The sequence below is a fragment of the Ailuropoda melanoleuca genome, chromosome 10 (genome assembly GCF_002007445.2).
Source record: "Ailuropoda melanoleuca isolate Jingjing chromosome 10, ASM200744v2, whole genome shotgun sequence".
Lineage (NCBI taxonomy): Eukaryota > Metazoa > Chordata > Mammalia > Carnivora > Ursidae > Ailuropoda > Ailuropoda melanoleuca.
Window position 1 is genome coordinate 68,955,416 of NC_048227.1, and position 13,322 is coordinate 68,968,737.

The 13,322-nt window shown below is 33.1% G+C and overlaps 1 protein-coding gene across 1 annotated transcript in view; it reads right to left on the bottom strand.

Moving 5' to 3' along the window:
* Positions 1–1,836: 1,836 nt before the first annotated feature.
* Positions 1,837–13,322, bottom strand: part of TBC1D32 (TBC1 domain family member 32) — a 164,797-nt gene continuing 153,311 nt past the window's right edge. Inside the window, exon 23 of the mRNA XM_034670774.1 lies at positions 1,837–5,374. Within this exon, the coding sequence (XP_034526665.1) occupies positions 5,255–5,374 (120 nt within the window). The 3' untranslated portion in view covers positions 1,837–5,254. The remainder of the gene's footprint in view (positions 5,375–13,322) is intronic.

Consider the following 13,322-nt stretch of genomic DNA (forward strand, 5'->3'; position numbering starts at 1 on the left):
ACAAACAAGATGATAAATGCAAATATAAAATGTAAACCCAAACATATGAATAATTACATGAAATGTAATTGGTCTAAACATCCTAATTAGAAGGTATGATTTGCCAAGATTGGGGAAGGGGTGGAGCTAGGCCCAATTTTATGCTGCCTACAATAAAATCACTTTAAATATAAAAAATACATAAGGATAAAGTAAAATAATGGAGAAAGATCACACAAATCCTAAACAACAAAACAAAACTTTGGAATAGCCATATCAATGTTAAATTCAGAAGACTATTAAATATTAGATATTAAATTCAGACTTCAAAAGAAAAAATATTACTAAGGATAAACAGTTATTTCACAAGGATAAAGCAGTTAATTTATCAAAAGTATATAACAATCATAAAATATATACACCTAATAATTGAGCTTCAAAATGCATGAAGGAAAAACTGATTGAACTGAAAGGAGAAACAGAAAATCCACAATTACAGTTAATTTCAACATTATTCTCACAATAGCTAAAACAAGTAGCCAGAAAGGTCAGTAAAGATACACAAGACAAACAATGCCAAACAATTTGATCTGAGATTCACAGACCACTCTACACAAAAAGAGCAAAATATATATTTCTTTTAAGTTATATGAAAAGCATTTACGGGTAGATAATCTGGGACATAAAACAAATTTTAATAAATTTAAGAGGATTAACATAATGAATGTTCTAGCCACAGTGAAATTAAACTAGAAATCAGTAACAGAAATACAGCTGACCTTTGAACAACACAATATTTAGGGGAGCTGACACTCACTCCCACTCCCCATAGTGGAAGATCCACATATAACATTTGACTTGCTCAAAAATGTGACTACAAAGAGCCTACTGTTTACTGGAAGCCTTACTGATAACAGTCAATTAATACATATATTTTGGATATTTTATGTATTATATACTCTATTCTTAAACTAAGCTAGATGGAAAAATGTTAAGTCATAAGAGAAAATACATCTACGGGACTACACTGTAAAAAAAATTGTAAATGAACCCACACAGTTCAAATCTGTATTGCTCAACTGTATACCTGGAAAAATCCCAAAATATTTGGAATCTAAATTACCCATCTCTAAATAACCCATGTATCAAACAGAAAAATCAAAAGGTAGAATATAAAGTATTCCCAACTATATAAAAATTTGTGGATGCAACTAAGGCAGTACGTATTGGGAATTCCATAGCACTGAACACCCATAGTAGAAAAGAAGGATCCAAAATAAATGACTAAGAAACTAGAAAAATAGAAGCAAATGAAACTTAAAGTAAGTAGAGGGAAATAATAAAGTTCTGAGTGGAAATCAATGGAACAGAAAACAGAAAAAGAAACTATTCAAACTAAAAGCTAGTTCTTTGAGAACATGCACAAACTTCTAGCCAGACAGATCAAGAAAAATAAAAAATAAAAAATAAAAATGAACAATACCAAAACTGAGAGTAGTGACATCACCACAAATTCTACACATATTAAAAATGTAACAAAGTAATAACTATGAACAACTCAGTGCCTATAAATTTGACAATCTGATAAAATGGAGAAATTCCTTAAAAGAAATTACCAAAGTTCACTTAAGAATATTTTAAATAGCCATGTATCTGTTAGAAAAATTAACTTTTTTTTTTTTGTAAAAAATCTTATCACAAAGAAAATTCCAGGCTTTACTGGGAAATTCTACCAAACATTGAAGGAAAAAAATATAATACCATTTTATATAAACTAGAAAACAGATGAACACTTCTCATGTTATGAAGCCAGCATTACCATATCAAAATCAGAAAAAGAAAACTACAGATCAATATCCCTTATGAACACAGACATAAAAATCCCTAACAAAATTTTAACAAATCAAATCTGACAGTATGTAAAAATGATAAAATATTATGACCAAGTAGAGTTAATCTCAGGAATGCAAGGTTGGTTTAGCATTAGAAATGTTGGGAAATTATCATATCAACAGACCAAAAAAAGGGGGAAACTCATGTAAAGATTACTTTCACATAATGTAAAGATTACTTTTACATAAAGTATTCGATAAAATCATTTCCAGACAGAAATTCTATTTCCGAAACTCTCACCAAAATAGGAATAGAAAGGATTTTCCTCAACTTGTTTAAGGCATCCACAAGTAACCTACAGCTAACATAACTGCTAATGTTGAAACACTTCCATTATAACAGATTTGTCAATTTCTCTTTGCAGCATTTATCTTTTCATAATCAACTTTACTGAGGTGAAACTTAAAATTCACCCATTTTAAGCATACATTTCAAAGTACTTTAAAAATACAGTCATGTAACCATCACTACAGTTATGACATAGACACCTCTATGCAGTAAATTCCCTTTCTTCACACCCACTCACAACCTAAGCCCTGGAAACCAGTAACATTCTGTCACTATAGAGATGCCTTTTCTAAAACGTCATGTAAATGGAATCCAACAATATTTGTACTTTTGTGTGCATTAGTAGGTGGCATTTTTTAATGCTGAGTTGTATTCCATTTGTTTATCCCTTCACCAGTTGAGTTTTGGGTTGTTTCCATTTTGGGACTATAATGAATAAAGCTATATTATTCATGCATGCCTTTGTATGGATATGTCTTTTATTTCCTTGGGGGAAATGCCTAGAAGGAATACTGCTGAGTCACATAATGAAGTGTGTGTTTAACTTAATTTGAAAAAGAAAAACAAAACAAAACCCAAACGTCCAAAATGGCTATTGCAGTTTTCATTCCTACAGTAATGAGTCTCATGACATTCACTCCAGCATTTTTCTCTTCAGCATGTTTTTCTTTCTCTACTGCATCATTTCTACTTACGTTAACATGCTTCTATTTTCCATCTTAAAAAGTCTTTCGACCCCAGGCCGCCTGTAGCTACCACCCATACTCTCTCTGTTCAGCAATGCTCCTAGAAGGATCAGTCTCTAGTCTTTCTTCACAGCATCAAGTAACCCTGATCTAAACAAACTTTATTACTCCATCAGAACTGCTCTTTTCAAAGCCACCAAATCCAGGGATCAATTCTTGTCATCTTTAAAACTACATTTTCCACAGTTCAAAATTATTCATCTATCCATGAGGACTGTGGACTCTGTGAGTGGCAGTACTGTTATTTCATTTATCCTATCCTGAATATTCAAAATATTTCATTATATGTACAAGCCTCAAAACATGTCTGTTTAATGAACAACCAAAGAAATTTCTTTAACATCTTGGAATTGGAAAACCAAACTAGAGCATAACATAATTTAATAATGATAAATTTGGGTAGAATTGTTAAGGTTAGATTAATTTCTGAGATTTACTTTATCTTCACAGATTCCTTAGATGCCTATGCATCATGAGGAGGCATAACGACAGAGATGAAATTCTGAAAACAGATACTCAAAGATTTATATATGAGCGCTTAAATTTTTCACAAATTTGTTCACATTGTTATCATAAAATATAGTTTCTTATAATGAATCCTGTTAAAACGTATGAGGTACCAATTCACAAAGTAGAAATAAAGTCTGTCCTACCTAAGGACTTACACTTTAAATAATTAAAAACAAAACTGAAAGGCAAGGCAGGGTTGTATTTATTTCTATTCTAAAGAGTATTCTTAAAATAATAGGTACAAAATAATTTACAATGCTAGCTACATAAACTACCATATTTTACATTATTTCACCAAATTGCTAGGTCATTGTTCATAAGACATTTATTTAATAAATGAAAACAAACCCCTTCTGGCTCCAGCTGAATTCATTTTTCCAAAATGTAACTGTTATTACCTAGATCTTACTTCAGTTTCCAATCAATCACCAATGAATATTACAAAACTAAGTTATAGTTCCTTCTCCATTTGTATTTCCAATTACCGTGTAAGAGCTTTTAAAAAGGAAATAAAGCTGTAATTTCTTAGTATCAATAACAGTAACTCAGGAACAGAATGGGAAGAAATGAAACCATTAACATGTATTACAGCTTTCCAAAATTAAGTTTGAAAGTAGACAAAACTTGGTATTTTGAGTAACCTAGGACTGCCTTACTTAACTCCTATCAACCAGAGCTAAAGGGAGCAATAAGTCAAATTAACTTGCTCAATTTTCTTTTCTCAACTTTTTCAGTGCCCTTTACGAACACCATTACTGAGCAGCTACTATTAGCATTTACAGCATAAAGCCTCATTTTGGAAGGTTGATATTATAATAGTCTAAATATCACAAAACTGAAACTGTATGGTGCCAGTTGTTTCATGATACTGAAAGGAAAAATGAGTTTGTGGATGAGCTATTTTTGGTTTAAAAAAAATAGGCTTCAAAATGGTTTTAATGTTTGATTTATATTTAAATATAAGTAATGCATGCAAAATGACTACTACCTATAATTTTAAAAAACTTGTTAAAATTGCTAACTGAAAAGTATTTTTGTGTATTACTTTTCATATATTAAATGTGACAGTTGTAAGAAAATAGACCTTAGCATATTGTATTAATCTCATTGGAGCAAAGCCTTCTATTTAAATAAAACATCGTGTTAGTCATTTAAAATAATTTAGAAATTATTCTAATGTTTTTAAGTTCAGTACAAATAAAATTTATCACTAAGAAAAATGCATAACAAATGAGTCAAATGCTTATCAGTATGAAATAACCAATCTATATTTTAAATGAACCATGTAGAGGCTACATTTCACATGAAAAATTGTAAGTTGATACAGGTATCAAAAGCAATTCCTAGAAAAACAATTATGTCTGAGAACAACAGTTTTCTTAGCATTTGCCATGATAAATATAATTTATTTCCTCCACATGTAAAATTAGTAGTTGTGGTTTTGTCTATTTTCCTTTATATGTGCAGACAAAACATGAAGAAAACAAATGTCTTCCTTGTTTCTATGGACTCTCTCTCTGGCTAGTCAAATAATTACATACAATTTGATGCTTCTCTCAAAACTCATTTGGAAAAAAAAAATACTTTAATCTTCTGGTGAAGAAAGAGATGTCGGTTGGGATTAGCTGTTAAACACAAAGAACTATAAGTAAATTAGATCTGAATCTAAACCTCACAAAACAACACACTTAACAAAAATGAATTTACTTCATGTCACAAACTGAGCTAATTCCTACTTGAATATATATTATTATATTGAAAAAGTCCCAGTATTGATTCACAGTATGTGTATTTACAAACATAAATAAAACATGACATTAAACTGTGTGCTCCACCATCTATGTGCTCTGCGCTCTAATGTTCCGCATGTCTCTCAGCACCACTGGTCGGTAGTTCTGTTCCAGAATCTCCATGTATTCAAAGTAATCACTAACTCGAAAACCATGCAGTGCTTCTTCCTGTCAAAAAATATAAAGAGAAGTTAATTTGCTTGGGTAAAGAAACACAATTCTAAGTTAATGAATTTTAAATAGTTGACTTTTTTTTTTTCAGCTATAGATGGGGCTTTATGTTGCTAGTACATGTGCAATTGCTTTTTATCTAGTAGGCTGTGTACGTATGTGATAGCAAGAAATCATGTACCTACGAAACAAGGTTGTCTGTTTTTAAAACCAAATATGCTTTACATAAAGCTAACAAAAAATAAGGTGAACTCTTAGATAATGAAATCTTCCCACTATTTTGGATAAAGTTTCAATTATAGAATGATGGTTCACAGTTTTAATTAATAAAATCCCTAAAGCTTATCAAAGGATACTATAATGTTCCAAGAAATATCTGTTCTACAGCTCTGAAGGTTCATAAAACCTTCAATAGTCTGTAACTCATAATGTTGGTACTACGCATGTCTATGCTAATTCTGATTTTAATGGTTAGTGTCCCAAATGAGGCACTCAAGAATAAATTAAAACAGTAGGAATAGTCACTTAGAATCTTGGAGACTTTAAGGAAATTGTACGGCTATTTCTTTTAGCATTTCCAAATACTAGCTATTAGTACCTACCCTCCAAAATAAAATAAAATTCTAAAGAAAAATCATATCTGATCCAATGTAGTATTATGTTCAGAGTTTTGGAGGTTATTTTAAAAATTGGACAATTCATGCCTTTCTAGAGATTACAGTTTTTAAAGGTAAAAGTTATTAACAAAACCCAAAAGCAATTCAAAAAGAATAAAAGATAACATATTATCCTATACCAGATATTGTGTTAGAGGTAATCAGTTTATACAGCAGTCACACAAATGCATAACAACTAGGAAAACATTACACGCAATTCTCAGGAAGAACGAATGTTTGTAAAGTCCTCCCTCAGATGTCACTGCTCACTTACTTAAGTAATAGTTCATAGCATGCAAATAACTTGGGAGAACTTATACTTATTTTGCCATTTGTCACCTAAAATATGGGTAACCTGGAGGAATAGTTGGTACATTAAACGAAAGTATTACTCATCTACAAGTCTGATGTTATAGCTCAAAGAACTAAATGATGTTAAGGTGTATGCATAACATCATAACATTGGCTAGATCTAATTCCTTCCAACACAAAAATTTGAACTTTACTCTTAACTTAAAAAATAATTGTAATGTTATCTATTCTTTTATTTCTTCATTAACTCATTCATTCTTAATTGTAAACGGAAGACACAAAGTTATTTTGGCAGGTCCCTGTCCTAAAACATTAACAGCTGAGGTACATATTGTGACTCCATTTTTATGTATAAGCAACTCAATCAAAGGGAAGATGTTCATCCTATGAATAGCAGAAATACTGGGTCTTTGTAAATTTCTCTCCTATCAAAAAATATTTCACTTTGCTTTTGGGGAAAAATAGGATTGAAGTAAGACCATTCTTACTGTTCAAGAATTCACTTTTAATAGCTACTGTGTGGTCATGGAGCTATTTATGAATTTGTCCATTCTTTTCATTCAAATTATGTGTGATTTGACACTGATCAACTCCTCATTAAAACTATATCTCAGTTGGAGAGAAATTATATTAATGTGTTATTCTAACCAGATAAAAACCCAATGTCAGAAAAATTGCTTTAGTGCATATTCATGATTTTTTAAAGAATCCTTATTGTTCATTAACTGAATCATAATAGATGACACCATTTGAACAACAGCTCTAATAATCCTTTTCTGGGCAAAAATATGCAAAATCTATTGGGCATCAAGAGAGATGAGATCAAAAGTTGCATGCTCTACTGACTGAGCCAGCCAGGCACACCTGAATTCCCTTATTCTTTCAATAGCAGACATATGTAATTCTATAAGACAACACTATCCCTTCTTACATAAGCAATGCACTATTTCAAGTTTTTTTTTTTTAATCTGTTACTTCTGAAGTAGTTTATATCTTGGTTAGAAGTTCATTTTGAGCATACTGAATTTTCTTTTTTGTACCTACTGGCTTTTTAACCAGTATACCTTCAATGCTGGTTGTCTTCATTAATTCTAGGTTTCAGATGTTGAATCATCAAAAAGCATTAAAAATTACTATTCTACAGTGCCTAGGTGGCTCAGTTGGTTAAGTGCCTGCCTTTGGCTCAGGTCATGATCCCAGGATCCTGGGATTGAGCCCCACATCAGGCTCCCTGCTCAGCGGGGAGTCTGCTTCTCCCTCTCCCTCTGCCTCTCCCTGGGCTAGTGCTCTCTCGCTTGCTTGCTCGCTCTGTCAAATAAAATCTTTTAAAAAATAATAAAATGAAAAATAAAAATTACTATTCTAAACCACAATACTCATGTGCATTCAATATTACATGATTTGGCATACACACAGCTTGCGTCTCCCCTTTGTATACAGAACCCAGTTTCAAATACACATCCACTGATTTTCTTTTACTATTGAGAACATTTAGTTAAAAGGGCCATTGAGTTTAGGGTTTTTAAAAAGGTAACCAGACTAGTCAGTGAGAGTCAACCTGATAAACTAGAAGGACTACAAGATTTGGATTCAGACCAAAAAAGGGTTCAAACTCCCCTGTACTAGTTACTAGATGTATGAACCTGGGGAAGTTTACTGACACTCTAAGCCTCAGTTTCTTGTGTGCAAATGCAGACAATAATGGCATAAGGTTGTACTGTCTGAACTCCTTTTCATGGACTATAAAACCTTATATGATCTGGCTCCTGACTCCTCTCTTACTGTTCTATCTCACCTTGTTCTGGCCACAGTGGTCATCTCAACACTTTCTAAGTGGACCAACCTCATTCTTACCTCTAAGATTTGGCCTTTGCCTTTCTTCCTATATAGAAGAAGCTTTCCCAGAAGTCCTAGCATTGCTTTTTCCTTTGCTTCACTCAGATCTCTGCTTACTCTCTCAGAGTAGCCTTTGCTGGACTCTATCTAAATAGCATCTCTGACTTAGTCTGACTCTCTTGTTTCATTTCCTTATAGTAAGATCTATCAAAACCTGAAACATTATATATTCATTCAAATATTTGTCTACCAGTAGAATGAAAGGTCAATGTTGGTAGGGACATGGCCTGTCTTGTGACACAGCTGTGCCTGGGACATAGCTGTTGTACAACAGCTGGATAAGTCAATGAGTGAATTAACAATACCCATAAATCCCTTTGCCCAGTGCCTGACATTCAGTAAGCACTCAAGGTGTTAATGGTTTCATAGTAAGAACATATCTATTAACTGATGGTCTCTAAAATGGCTAAGTTAGATTTTCTTGATCACACTACAAATCTATAATGTTCAATATCAAAGATTATTGACTTCAGTCTGTTCTTCAACCCCTTGCCAAAAAGATAAGGGAACGATTCACTTAAAATATTATATTACTGTCTTTTCTTGCAACTTCTCAGGAATGTGCCTCTTACAGAAATCAAGCTATACCTATACTTTCAAACATTACTTGTATCAGTTAAAGTTTCCAAAAATAATTTCTAGCAAAAATGTTTTTAGAACTACTGCAAGCCCTGTAAATTTGGAATCTGAATCAAAGATAAGGCCTTTGGGGGTAGTAAATAGATACAAAGTACAAAAAGACTGAGTGTGCTAACATTACATGCCTTAGTTTTATGACTTCAGGATCAAGTTTAGGTATTTTCTGCTATATTCTTTCCCAAATTTAATTATTAATGCATTTGAAAGCTGATTTCAAAAAAGGGGTAATAGTTCTTTATAAAGTCTGGGAAAAAAGTCACTTTGAGTGGGTTAAATAGGAACAATGAGTTGATACTTATTAATAATCACCTGGAAACATATAAAAGTTTACCACAAAAGGTGTAGAACTTTATATACACTGAGGTAACTTTAAGGATTTATATGAATATTAAATCTCACATAAGAAGCATAAATTATATAGTAAGAGTCACATGAGCTAAGGGGTCTTGTGAACTTAGCTCTGCTCTTTACCTTTGCTAGAGATAATATTTTGTGTGTTGTGTTTGCCCTATCATGAAAAAGGACCTACATTCTTGGTTAAAGTAGTAGAAAAACAACCAATCTGTAAGTAATGTTTTTTTCTAGTATGTTTCTCCTGGGATGCTTGGTATAATTAGAAATTTCTGAGCCCAATAGCCCCAAAACTTTTGAATCCCTGGTGTTGGTATTCCAGATTCAAGTTTCAAAGGTAACATTTTTATGGGGCACCTAGGTGGCACAGTCGTTAAGCGTCTGCCTTTGGCTCAGGGCATGATCCCAGCGTTCTGGGATCGAGCCCCACATCAGGCTCCTACAGTAGGAGCCTGCTTCTTCCTCTCCCACTCCCCCTGCTTGTGTTCCCTCTCTCGCTGGCTGTCTATGTCAAATTAATAAATAAAAAATCTTAAAAAAAAAGGTAACATTTTTACATATTCTAAAGGTTTCAAGCCATTTGAGATTTTATACTAAAAACTGGCAACTCAGGCCTGTCATGAAAATTGTTTTGGTAAGTCTGGGGAGGAGTCTAGATATGTCAGTTTTAATAAGCACACTAATTATCCTCAGGATTAGGGAAATTTATATAATGTGTGTAGTTCTGGATAGAGTATGAGTTTCATAAATATTTAGGAAAGAATATGTGATTCTTAAAAGATTTTAACTCATACCACCTCACACTGATCAGAATGTCTAAAATTAACAACTCAGGAAACAACAGATGTTGGCGAAGATGCAGAGAAGGGGGAACCCTCTACACTGCTGGTGGGAATGCAAACTGGTGCAGCTACTCTGGAAAACAGTATGGAGGTTCCTCAGAAAGGTAAAACTAGAACTATCCCATGACCCAGCAATTACACTACAAGGTATTTATCCAAAAAACGTAAACATAATGATTCGAAAGGGCACATGTACCCCAATGTTTATTGCAGCAATGTCCACAATAGCCAAAATATGAAAAGAGCCCAGATGTCCATCAACAGATGAGTGGATAAAGAAGATGTGGTGTGTAGATATTTATATATATATTCACACACACACAATGGAATATTAGCCATCAAACAGAATGAAATCTTGCCATTTGCAACAACATGGATGGAACTAGAGGGTATTATGCTAAGTGAAGTAAGTCAGGCAGAGAGAGACAAATACCATATGATTTCATTCATAAGTGAAATTTAAGAAACAAAACAGAAAATATAGAGTAAAGGAAGAAAAAATAAAATAAAATGAAAACAGAGAGGGAGGCAAACCATAAGAGACTCTTAACTATAGGAGACAAACTGAAGGCTGCTGGAGGGGAGAAGGGTGGGGGGATGGGGAATTGGGTGATGGTTATTAAGGAGGGCACTTGATGTAATAAGCACTGGGTGTTATATGCAACTGATGAATCACTAAATTCTACCCATGAAAGTAATAATACAGTAAATGTTAACTATATTGAATTTAAATACAAAATTTAAAAATAATAAATAAATAATAAATAAATGAATGAATGAATTAATTTTAACTTAGCTGAGGGATACATGGGCACATGTGATGAATAGGGAGATGATCCAATCCTGGCTGGGTAAATGAGGGAATAGGCCTTGATCAAATACAAAGTAAGAGAATGATCCTGGCCTAGATCTGAAGTGTATGCCAGGTACTACTATGATTTACTAAGATGTCTACAGGGCTAGAGAAGAAAAAAATGGGACCAAAAGTATATAGTCTAGCTACGGGCTCAGAAAAAAGGCCTGTTTCCTTTTCTGTGTTCTCTACACATCTTTTTCTTCAGTTAATAACAAGAGAAGGATGGGACAGGGATGTAGATATTCAAATAACTGCTAACTTTTTTTTTTAAAAGCACTTGCTATGTGCCAGACAATGTTCTAGAAGTATTTTACAAAAAGATATCATTTAATTCCTCAACAATTCCATGTAATAGGTATTATTTCACACCTAATTTTACAGATGAGAAAACTGAGGCACAGAGAGGTTGAGCAAGGTGTCCAAACTTATAGAATGACAGAGCCAGAATCTGAATGCAGGCAAACACAAGTGATATAAGAACAATGAAAAACACTTATTTGCAAACCACAGTTAACATAAAACTGAACGTGTTTTATCTATTCCCTCAGATGATGAATTATTTTTTGTACTATGTATACTTCTGTCTTTTAAAAGCTTAGCAATTCATGTGATGTTTTCTCAGTCTGATCTCCATTCCTTACCCTGTCAACATGTTCTGGTAACAGCTGCAGGAACAACAACAACAAAATTCCTCTTGACAATTTACTGATTGGACTGAAATTAATCTGATTTTCTCATAATTATAAATTGATTTTGCCATAACATGCAGGATTTAGTTGAAGCATTTTAATTATTTTGAGCCTTCACAGCCTGATTTTCACTGGAAGGCAATCTTTTCCTAGCCTGGCATTTCCGTGAGGTTTTCCGCAAGTTGAATTCAATCGAATTCACAAACTAAAACCAAGATCACTGCCAACCTATTATCATGCTAGAGAGAAGTGCAATATAGCCAGTTGGCTAAAACAGTGGGTCTTCTAAAGTACTATTAAACTCTAAACTGGCTTGCTTGCATAAGTGAGTGAGAGTGAGAAAAAGAGAGTGAGAGAAAGGAGGGAAATAGACACTCCACTTAAAAACGAACTTTAGACTTTCAAGTTCACTGGCATGTTTGAGAGTACTGTACTTATTTTTCTGGATGATGTTTTTCTTCTGGTAAGTGTAATGCCCACAGATTTTCTAAACGATCATCTGTCACAGATAAAAACATCCAGGACCCTAAATCCAAGGACTAAGCCCTTCAGCAAACCTTTAGAAGTTGTCTTAGCTCAGGACTGATCTATCAATCACCACGTGTGGGAATAATGCACTTATTATACATAATATATAATAACACTGCTCATATTATCAAACCCACTTATTTGTTGTGTCTACAAAGATATTGTGAAAAACTCAGAAAACACCTTGCTGATATAATCTTATACCCATGCCATTCATTTACTCATTTAGTGGTTTAGTCAAAAGTGGAAAAATAAAGTGTTTGGGGTTTTGGGGGTTTTGTTTTTCAAGTAAACCTGGCCTGACTATTCACGTTCACCACCTGGGCTAAGAAATTCCAAATCATCTTTTTAGTATACTGATCATGAAGAATTGCTCAGTGGGCTATCAGAAATGTAGGCAATGAGTCTAGACTCCCAATTACCTAATTTAAAATCTTGAGCCTAAACCCAAATGAATACAAATGGGTTAATACTGTCTCTATACTATATGCTTCAGACGGATAATTATTATTCCTAAAGCAATGCTTCTATCATGTCACTCTCTGTCAATAAATGAAATTTAAACCAGGAAAATTTTAACTGCATATTTTCAATCTTCTGGAACCATCTCATCACCTGAAGTTTCTCAGGATAACTGATAATAGTTGAAAGCATGTTTGTGGCTTTTCAATATTTTGGAAACTGTCAATTGGGCCTGATTATTTGAACATATTTACAACAGTTAGATGCTTGTCTTGTCCATTTTTATATAATGATTCAATATCCTCCTTTTAAAAACTTTTATTATGAAAGAAGTATGGACCCATTCTTCAAAAATAAAAACAACAACAACAAATACACTAAAAAGTAAAAGTCCTCTGTTCTACTTCACCTCTTCAGAAGCAATCCTATTTAAATATGTATTGTTAGGAAATAACATGTAATCTATATAAGAATAGTATTATGGCTGTGGTATATAGTTATATGGAGAACTACTAAGGTTTTTTTTTTTCCACCCTTTGTACAAAGTCTGAAATTTCTGGATTAGAAAGTATAAAACATAAATCCCCAGGTTTAATCCTTATAACTACAGCTGAATGAGAAATTTTTAAATCATATAACTATTTCTGACTTGGGCTGTCTTCAAGGGAAGGAAAAATGAACACCCCTTTATTAATCAAAGTTTCATTATTGGTT